This window comes from Lupinus angustifolius, unplaced genomic scaffold (assembly GCF_001865875.1).
Source record: "Lupinus angustifolius cultivar Tanjil unplaced genomic scaffold, LupAngTanjil_v1.0 Scaffold_145_56, whole genome shotgun sequence".
NCBI lineage: Eukaryota > Viridiplantae > Streptophyta > Magnoliopsida > Fabales > Fabaceae > Lupinus > Lupinus angustifolius.
In genome coordinates, this window is record NW_017725659.1 from 1 (window position 1) to 11,532 (window position 11,532).

At 31.8% G+C, this 11,532-nt stretch overlaps 1 protein-coding gene across 1 annotated transcript; it reads right to left on the minus strand.

The window, feature by feature from the left end:
* Positions 1-2,086: 2,086 nt before the first annotated feature.
* LOC109340165 (UDP-glycosyltransferase 708D1-like) lies at positions 2,087-3,337 on the minus strand. The gene has a single exon (XM_019577754.1). The coding sequence runs from the start codon at positions 3,335-3,337 to the stop codon at positions 2,087-2,089; it is 1,251 nt and encodes a 416-aa protein (XP_019433299.1).
* Between the last annotated feature and the right edge of the window lie 8,195 nt (positions 3,338-11,532).

Sequence of the window (11,532 nt, forward strand, 5' to 3'; positions counted from 1 at the left end):
CACTTTTTGAGCCGTACCGGGTGAGATTCGGCCCCGACAGCGGTCCGAAACCGACGGTCTCCGAAAATCATGAAAATTTACCAACAAATTGGAAATAGAATTACAAGACTAAAACTCAACTAGAGTTTCGTCTAATTCTTAACCGAAAATTCCCATAAATTCATTTTGACAATATAATTAATAACAATATTAATAAAATCTTATAATTCAAAATCATAAAATTCGCGGTGTTACAATACTCCCCCTCTTAAAAGATTTTCGTCCTCGAAAATAGAGCATACCTCTCACTCAAACAGGTGGGGATAGGATTCTCTCATCGCATCCTTGACCTCTCAAGTCGCATATTCGCCATTCGCTTGACTCCCTATGACCTTAACCAATGCGATTTCTTTCCCTCGAAGAGTCTTGATATTCCGATCACCGATCTTTACTAGCAATGTCTCAAACGTAAGATTATCCTTTAACTGAATTGAATCGGGTTCGATTATGTGCGACAGGTCACTAATGTATTTTCTAAGTTGAGACACGTGAAAAACGTAATGTATAAGGTAAAGGCACAATAGGTAAAGCTAAACGGTTGACAACATCAATAGCAATATAGGAATGGGTCACACCCGAATCAAATAGTACAGATAAAGGAATCTCGTTAACATTGCAGGTACCTTGAATGAGATCTTCGTTAGTCCCGACCTCTATTCCGCTCATCGTGAACACTCTTCCCTGAGCCCTAGGTCGTGCCGCCTGCATCGAGTTCACTGCTTCCCTTTTTAGCTTTGGGCATGAAGACTTGTATTGTCCTATCTCATTGCAATGAAAACAAGTCACACAAGTGTTACCAACGTGCCTTCCCTTGCACTTGGGACACACTCGTGTCGTCGTCTGATTGTAGTTCCCGACAGACGAACTCATCCTGTTGTTGTTGTTGTTGTGGCTGTGGTTGTGGTTATTGTTGTTCCCTTGTTGGAAGTCCTTATTGGTGTATGGCTTGATATTACTCGGTTGACTCCCAGAGGATGAAGTGTAAGGTTTCTGGTTGCGGTTGAAGGATCTTCCCCTTCCAAACCCTTGTCCAGAGTGCCTCTGAGGACTGTAGGAACTTGCAGGTTGTACAACACTCTCTAGTGTCGCATTCCTCGCCTCGACGCTCTCTTCATAGAGCCTGCATCTATTTACCAGAGTTGCAAAGTCTGGTATTTTTTGGTGAACGAACATCACCTTCAGGTCTTGCTTAAGTCCATCCTCGAACTTAGCACACTTAGACCTATCATTCCCAATCTCATTGTAATGTGGGGCATACCTTGCCAGTTCCTCGAATTTGGAAGCATACTCTCCCATAGTCAGACTCCCTTGCCGCAGACGCAGAAATTCCATATCCTTCTTGGTCTTCATATCCGCGGGAAAATACTTCTACAAGAACTTATCATTGAATGTGGTCCAGCTGACCACCTGGTGCTCATGCACCATCTGTCGCCCGGTGAACTCCCACCAGTTTTCAGCTTCCTTGGATAACATGTAGGTCGCGTAAGTGACCTTCTGCTCATCGGTGCACATGAGTGTCCGGAAGATTTTCTCCAGCTCTTGGATCCATTCATTTGCAGCCTCAGGTGCAAATCCTCCCTCGAACTTTGGGGGTTGTCTACGACAGAACTCATCCAGACCCCTATACTGAGTCGATCCTTGACTCGATTGAGTTTGTTGTTGTTGGTTCAGTTGATGTAAGTTAGTGTTTACACCTTGGATTGTCGCGGTCATCGCCGCCATGAAGTCCAGGTTTGCAGTTCCTCTTCCTACCATCTGAATCTGTGACCATTAGACTAGGTGAGATACTCTTCCTCAACAAACTTATCCCATGGTCATACTTCGATCAAACAATCACACAATCAGTCAATCAGACAAGCAACTAACAAACAAAGTCACACAAGAAAGCATGTAAGGCCATGCCCAAGGCCGATTAGGAAAGAGCCGCTCTGATACCATGTTGTAACGCCCCGAAAAATAATACTTCTAAAAAACATTGCGGAAAAATGGGTAAATTTTTTTTTTTTTGAATAAAGAGATTGTATAAAATTGTTTCCTTTTAAAACCTTCATAAACGTTCACCAATCCAACCCCAATTCTTGTTCCAAGTCCCCCACCCACTCCTCTCCACCACTTCAGCATTCATCTTTTGATCCCCTCGTTGAGGCCACCCAAAAATTGGTACACCATTCCAAGCTGCCTCTACAATTGAGTTCCACCCACAATGACTTAAAAACCCTCCAATAGCTTCATGACTTAGAATACCACTTTGGTAAACCCACTCTTTCATCACCAACCCTTTATCTCTTACCCTATCCACCAACTCATACCCTAACACCTCTTCTAACCCATCTTCTTCTTTTTTATCATCTTCGTTGAAGTATTTCTTATCCTTCACCACCAACAAAAACCTAATCCCACTTCTCACTAACCCATATGCTATCTCCCGTATTTGGTCCCATCCAAACTTTGTGGTACTTCCAAAGTTAGCAAACACCACAGACCCTCTTGGCTGATCATCAAGCCACTTCAATGGTTTTCTCCATTGATCTCCTTCCTTCTCAAACTCACAAGGCACAAAAGGACCAAAAGGTAATAATGGAGGCATTCCAGGTAACACTTTGCCAGCATTAACAGCCTCTAGTAGTTGGTGCTCAAGTGCTTCAAATGTGTTGATGAAAAATCCATCGAATTTTGTGATCTGAGAACTATCTTCAATGAAAACCTTTTTGAAGATACTATTAGGGGCGAGAAGATAGGGAGAAATTGATGATATGGGTATAGGTGGGATCCCTTGGATTTCAACAGTTTCATGTTCAGATAAGGATGATGGAAGAGTAGAGAAGTAAGAGAACAAGGCGAAGAAAGAGGCGGATGAAGTGAACAAGACATAGTTGGGGAGAGAGAGGGATTGAGTGATAGAAAGAACTGAAGAAAGCATGAAGTAGTCAAAGACAAAGAAAGAGAGAGGGGGTGAAAGTGAAGAGAGTAAATGAGATAAAGCTTTAGCTGCAAAGGTGCGAATATCATCAATCATTTGGAAATAAGGGATAGCTATGTGTGAGTTAGGACTTTGAGTAGAAAGAGAAGATTCAACGTTGAAGTTGATTTGGTTTACTTGGGGGAAAGAAGATTGAAAACGAGACAGGAGTTGCGACTCAGAGGGAGTGTGAGTGGGGTGAGGAGTTATAAGAGTAACTTTGATATTGTGGCTAAGAAAAAAGGTAGCTAGCCTAAGGAATGGTGTTAGATGACCCATTCCTGCACTTGGCAACATAGCCACATGATGAACCACACCATTACCATCTGACATAGTCATAGCTTATAACTTATGCCTTCTTCTTCTTCCTAGCCAATTTGAGGAGTTGTAGAGTTAATTTAGAGTGAGAATAAGAAGAGCTGAAGACCTAATTTATAGTTGCAAAATTTGATGGACTTCTTTGTTTTTTTATATTTATAAACATAAGTGTAGCTATGTAGGTGAGTTAAGTCTTAAAATGAATAAGAACTTAAGAAGGGTAAATCTCTAAAATAAAAGCATTTATAAAAAAAAATTATTTTATAGAGATATGAATTTATTTTTTTATGAACTCAAGCAACCATATTAAAAATATTTATCAACTTCTTCTAACAAATATTACTTGTGTTTTGATTAACAAAATAACACCAGAAGGGAGAAAAAATAAGCAAATGTAAGGTATGAATATAAAGAGTAATATTGGTTGTTTGTTCATTAATAAAATAGAAAAAATGTATACACTAATAATATATAATATATGAGTTTTATATAGTTATTGTATTATCCATCATTCATATTTTATTATCATTGATTCTTTATGAATAATAAATGTTATCTTAATTATATATAATTTTTTTACATTAATAATGCATAGATATTGCATGTACGAACGTAAAAAATAAACAAATGATATTATATGAAAATGACTGAACTTAGATTTATATTTGGAGAGGATCTAAATTCATATATATGGGTGGATGTCTCTAACCTACCAAATCCTATTTTAAATATGCACCATGCTGTCCAAGATGTGAAGATGATGTAAGAGATAATAAATCATAAAGAGTAACATATATTACTTATAAACAAATTATTAATCAATAAAGTACTATCTTATAATATATGTCATTTTTTATAGATATGAGAATTAATATAAGTATTTAGTAAGAATATATATCATTTTTTTGTTACTAAATATGGAGGTTGTATATATCTATACATATGTTTTATCTTCCAGAAACACACATACATGTACTTAGTGATTAATAAATGCTGTCATCAAACGGCCCAAGGCTGGTCAGTGGTCACAGAAGATACTGATTTATTTTTATACATTTTTATATAATATCTTGTTTTAATTTGTATACTGAATTTTACTCAACCACATGTTTTTTATACTTCTGGAATAGTTTATGAAGTATAACCTCACAATCCCCACCAATTCTCCTAGCCTTCCTTGATCTAACGTAACAAATCCTATTTTAAATATGCATAAAGCTGTCTAAGATGAAAAGATGATGTAAGAGATAACAAATGAGAAATAATGGTTAGATAATGTATGTATAGATAACTCTTAAAATTTGATAACAAATTAAAATTTTAATTTTAGTTAAAATTGTTAAAATGGTAGGAGACATGCTTGAATCTTGATGAAACAAGAAAGATGAGAAAAGAGAATGAGAAAGAAAGCTTAAAGAATTGATATTTCTCATTACTAAAAATGAATTACAAAGAATAAGAGAATCATCTTTTATATACTAACTAGTTAATCGATTAATTAAACTCTTAATCTATTAACGAAAACAATATTACAACTAACAAACCGAAATCAACTAACAACTTTAACATCCCATCAAGCTGAAATGTGTCAAGCATTCTAAGCTTGAAATGATTATGTTGAACAACACACATACTCTATTACATCATCTTCATCTTGCTGGTCAACAAATATTCGTCTCCCAGTCTTAAAATCTAAACGTGAAGCAACACTGACGCTTGACCACTATTTGACAGAAGCAACTTCATCTAATGCTTAACCATCCTTTTGACAGAAACAAACCAATCATAACGAATGAAAGAAAGAAATGAGATGGACCTTAATCTTGATTCTTATATGCTGCTTCAAGGAGGAAAAATTACACACTAATGTTATATGCTTAACGAGAAAGAGGGGTAAAGTGTTAGGTATCAGTGGCAGAATACACCTAGAAGGGGGGTTGAATAGGTGTGGCGGAACTCAATTTCCACTTTTCTGGTTTTTACACACTTGCTAAAAAATGCCCAGTTAATCGATTAACAACTGGTCTTAATCGATTAACCAGTAACAGAAACAGAATGACCGGTTCAGCAACTTGCACAGTTATTAACCAGCACACAAACATATATATAACATATACTTTCATGCAAGATTAACAAGAACATAGCAAGGAACAAGCATGCAAAATATTAGTTCCAGATTCGCATTAAAACAACTTGAAACATAAAAGAGAAAATGATAGAAAAGATTGCACAGAGATTTTATCGTGGTTCGTTTTGTTGTCCACTGCAAAACTACATCCAGTCCTCCCCTCTGATTTGGGAGATTTTCCTTCTTCACTATGGAACACAATGTACGTTACATACAAGCTTCCAATTACAAAACTTGAACGCTCCCTTCTTGGAACCCAAAGAACTTCGTCACCTTTCCCAAAACCGCCTCCCAAGAAAACCTTTCTTATGCGATTCGGCCCCAGCCAAGGTATCACTCTCTATCCCAAGATCTCCAAGTCTTTGTGTGAAGAACACCTTACCTAACTGCGGCTAGGATTTTCCCAATCCTTTTACAATAATGCTTTGAGTTATGAATGAGTACATAATACTCGGATATTACAATGAAAAACAAAGCCTAAAACCTAAGCAAGAACTCACAAGACGTCTTAGTCTAATATGAATGTTCATGCATGAGGTTTCTGAAAATATGCAATCAAAAAGATCTATCTCTTTTTCTTTCAAGAAAACACAAGAATATGCAAGAAAGCTTTTCAAAGAAACATGCAATGTGAATATGAAATCTAAAGCCTTAGCATGATCTAAACTTTCTCCTAATTCAACATTTTCTCAATAGATTCTAACAATGATGATCTATATCTTTCCCTGTGTTTTTTTCTCTTTTTCTACATAGCCGTTTATGCAATTAAGCCAGTATTTATACAAAACAGAATTTGGCTCTCAAAAACGGTTTTTCAGTTATGCTGTTGAAACAGCAGAAAAACACTCACGTTAATCGATTAAGCCATGAGGTTAATCGATTAACCAGTGTATTTTTAATACATGATTAAATGGTAAACTACTTATATGATATATGCTCATGCAATACATGATTTCCAAAATATAATACCTTTAATGCATAAAATCAATGTATATAAATGCATGGACCTACTTATCATATATTTCTAGATGATGTCTCATTTTAGTGGATTAATTACTTTATTAAGTCTTGTGAGATTCACACCTAGGTTTACCTAACCTAGACTCAATATCTATGACAAGCATCTTAGACTTCTAAAAAGATAATAAAGAATTATGACATAGACACCACTTGAGCCCTCGACATGTTGATTGTTGAGCCATCTTCAAACTTGAGCTAATTCCTTGTCTTCATCAAAACATAGGCAAACGTTGCTAATGCAATCTTTGACGCTTTGCACTCTCATAAAGAAACTAGAGTAATAAAGAAATAAATAATTGGGGTAGTTGATGAAGAATAAGAAGAAAATGATGTGAAGTGACCCAAAAATCTTAAGAACTCTGAAAGATCTCAAAGAGGAACTTGCATATTGCTTGATAATATTCATATACCAACATTACCTGTTTGATAAACATAATTGAAGGAAACTTTTCTCACCCTTCTTTGCTTCTGAGTGTTGTTACTTGTTACAAAATTGAAAGCAAGAAGATGGTAGAAACTTTTGAGAAGAAGATATGCACTAATTTTTTATTACTTAGCAAGAAGTGAAATGAACATGCCTCTTTGATTAGTAAACAACAAAAATGTCCATACAAAGTTGTTGGCATGAATTTTCTTGGGAATCTTGAAATGGAAGAATGCTTGATATAGAAATGGCACAATCATCAGGTGCCTCAACCAGTGACTCTAGATGATCAAAGAAAATGATGATGATATTGTTGTAACTCTGGTAGACACTCTCCATTCTTGCTCTTTGTAGTAAGCTGAGATGGAAGTTCTTCATAGAAGCATAAACGTGGAAGCTAATAAAAGATTAATTACGCTCTGATACCATGTTAAAATGGTAGGAGGCATGCTTGAATCTTCTTGATGAATCAAGAAAGATGAGAAAAGAGAATGAGAAAGAAAACTTAAAGAATTGATATTCCTCATTACTGAAAATGAATGACTTGAATTACAAGGACTAAGGGAATCACCTTTTATATACTAACTAGTTAATCAATTAATTAAACTCTTAACCGATTAACGAAAACAATATTATAACTAACAAACTGAAATCAACTAACAACTTTAACAAACATTAATAGGAAAAAAAATATAAAACATATTTGTCTTTAAATATAATGGGTTATATTAATCTATATACAATTTTTTCCTAAAAACATATACCACATTTATAATAAATTTCCTGACCATATATACACCTACTTAAAGAATAATATATCTTATGGTATAATGAAATAATTTATCTACTACAGCTAATAAAATTATAACATTTGTTATAATTAATCATTTTCTATACAAATATTCTTAAAACTAAGCAAAATAGTACATATATCATATTCTTATTGGCGGTAAGAGATAATTTATCTCCTCATATAAGTGTATACTTTATTCTCTTATTTTTATACATTTTTTTATAATATCTTGACTTTCTAATTTTGTTTTATGGGATAATTTCCAAAGTTTTATATTTATTAAAATATCATTCTATTGATTTATTAGAAAGATAAAATCAGTCAATAATTGAATTGAAAAAGAAGGTGAGTGAGTCCATTAACAAATGATAATTTCAGATTATTACATCTAATTGTTGACAAAGTTTATTGACATAAAAATATTTTATAAAACAGATGAACTATTTTTTATTGACCCAGTTTATATTAACCTTGAATAACTTTTTTAAAAATTAGTTTTGAAATTTTTATACTGTTTTTCCTCTCAAGTTTGGATAAAATTCTGATGGATCCTTCAAGTTCCATTTTGTAATCCTCTTTATTTTAATGTTATTGTTGGAATTTTATTTCCTTTCCCAATTTTAAAACAAAGTTGATCACTTTCTTAAAGATGGGATGTCATGTTGACGAGTTTTTCTTACTATTTTAGTTTTGTAAAAAGCTTTAAATAAAAGTAAATTCAAAATTAAAAGGAAAGCAAATAAGGTGAGACCTTTTTTTGGGATAAGAATTAAAGTGACATGTTTGTAAATAAAACGGAAATTAAAGCAAATAATACGCTCAGGCAATCCACCTATATTTTTCTTTTAAGATTTTCCTTTACCCAGGTTGTTTTTATGTTTTTGCTGTATTGGATATTGTTGTGTCACTAAGTGCTCATATTCTTATTTTATGATATAAATTATGCAATTTTTACATATTTTATTTGGGAGAATTAGAATATCATTTTTTTATTAAGTGTATTTTGTATTATTATTTTTTTATTTGAGTATTCTTATATTATATTTTTATTAGATGTACATAATATTATAATTCTTTTCTTTATTATAATGTCTAAGATCACAAATGGGATTAGTGTGTTGGTAGTGACTATCTAGGGTTGTATTATTTTTTGTAAATATTATAGATAATATTTGTCTTTATAAATAGTATACATAATATTTGTCTTATAAATAGTATAGATAATAACTACGTATTAGTCTGTCTCCTATATTCTCTCACGATGTACAAACTAAAAATATAAACACTCCTACATTCACTCATGCATTTGATTCCTTCATTATCGTTCTATTCCTATTGTTAGTTGAAACATGAGATGAATTTTTCTCCTGAGACATCTGGTTATAATTTGAGTTTTGTTACTTGTTGAACACTTAAAATATAACATCTAAATAAAATCTCACACATTATATACTAATGGATTTGTTTAATTATTGTAGATGAGAGTGATGGGTGAATAGTGGCTTAATTACTGTACCCCATTGTCTTTGCATGAGACATCATTAATCATAAATGCCTTAATAATTATTATTCACTCTTCAAAAAATATATAGAAATAATATATGATATATTTACTATATAATTTTTTTTATAATAACAGTATAAGTATTAAACTTCTATATTTTTAATTTCACCATAATGTTTTTCATTCTTTTCCCAAGAAATGTTTCAAGATGAAAATAAATTGCAGCCCCATGTAACAACATTTTCACAAATAAAATAAACCATAATAACTTGTCAACAATTATTTATTATCATAATTTTTAACAACAATGTTTGTTATATGATTTTACATTAATTATAACACACTCTTAAAAAATATACATAAATAATATATGGCATATTGATTGTATAAAAAAATATAGATATTACATTCATACGTTTTTAATTTCACCATTATGATTTACATTCTTTTCCAAGAAATGTGATAAGATGAAAATAATTTGTAGCTCTATATAATAACATCTATCTATGCTGTACGTAAAAAGAAAACATGGTGTAACTACACCATGATATAATTTCCCTTTCTTATTTTGCCATTAACCCTTTTAAATTTCTACAAAAAATATATATATATTTCTATACTATATAAAAGGAAAACATGGTGTAACCACCACCATAATATAATTTCCCTTTCTTATTTTTCCCTTAACCCTTTTTAATTTCTACGAAAAATATATAATCGTATATAATCACCACCAACATATTAACTATCATTTCACCTTAATTTAATAATTAAAGTAAATACAAAGAAATATAATATAAAGTGTACCAAATAAAAATAACAATATAAATTATATTTAATACAAAAATATTCTGATTCACCAAAATAAAATATATAAAACTTAAATATTTGACATCAGAAAGTAAAAATGTGGGTTAACAGACATGAAGTGTTTGTCACTACAATGATATTTATATAGCATATATGTAGCGTCAACCTACATAGTGTTGAAGGGATAATACTTAATTTTTATTTATGTAAATAATATATCTTTTATAAATTCTATTCTTAAGTTTTTAGAGATGCTATATTCATTCTTCCAATATCTTGATTCATTATCCACTTAAGGTTATGATAAGTAACTATAGGATATTTCCTAGCTAAATAGGTACTATATAAATAATTAAATAACAATTTTTTAATTCTATAGTTGTATTCAACAATTATTTAACGTACATTTGTTATCTTAGTTATATCACATCAAAAAATATTATTCTTACTTCTTACCTATATAACTATAATAGTAATAAAATAATAATTTTAAAATATAAGTATTTTGATAATTATATCTCATATTTTTAGGAATATGCATAATAAAATTTCGAGTTATTCTTATAAATGACAACAAATATTCCTAAAAAAAATATAAATGTCAATTACACATATACTTTAATATACACAATCCGTTTTTTTAATCAAGGTTGGATATTTGGCCGTTAGTCTTGCACAAATATTTGGAATCTAACTTACAATTGAACCAACCCAACATGGCTATATTAATGAACTAATTACAAGACATATATTTTTCTACAAATAACCAATCTTCGCCACACAATTACAAGACATTTTATTTGATCCGTTATAGAAGATACATATCAAACCGTATTTTAATGTACCCTAATATTCGTTTCATACTAAAAACAATTATCTTAGGAAGTTTTACCTGATAAGGCTCCACTGAAAACCACTAGATTAAAGAACTACTACATGTTAAAAGGAAAATTCAATTTTTTTAATTTTAAATAAATAAGAAGTTTATTTATAAATTATTACTAATGTGAAGAAAATCTTTGCTCCTGACCTTGACAAGGTTTTGATGAAGACACCAACATCACCAAAAAGAAGAAAAGGAAGAATACTTTTGAAGACAAAGAAGATTAAAGCTTCAAGACAATTTGTTTAAGTCTCTATAGGTACTTCTATCCTAAAACTCTTAAATATGCAAAGTTGTAATGCTCAAACTATTTTTTAAAGAAAGTTGAAACACTTTAAAAATACTTAAAACAATTTTCAAAAATAGTGTGTAACAGGTTACTTCATCTAAGTAACAGGTTACGTGTGTGAGAAAAGAGCTATCCAAGTTAAAATTGTCCAGAGTAATCCATTACTGCCTTTAAGTAACAGGTTACCAGTTTTGAAAAAGTTGAGTAGCCGATTACCCAAATTAGCGTAATCAATTACTCCAATTCGTTTTTAAAAGAACAGTGGACATAGAGTCTGGGTAATCGATTACCCAGTGTTAGTAATCGATTACTGAGAGCTGTTGCATCAGATTTCGGATTTCAAAATGAAATGTTTTCATTCCAAA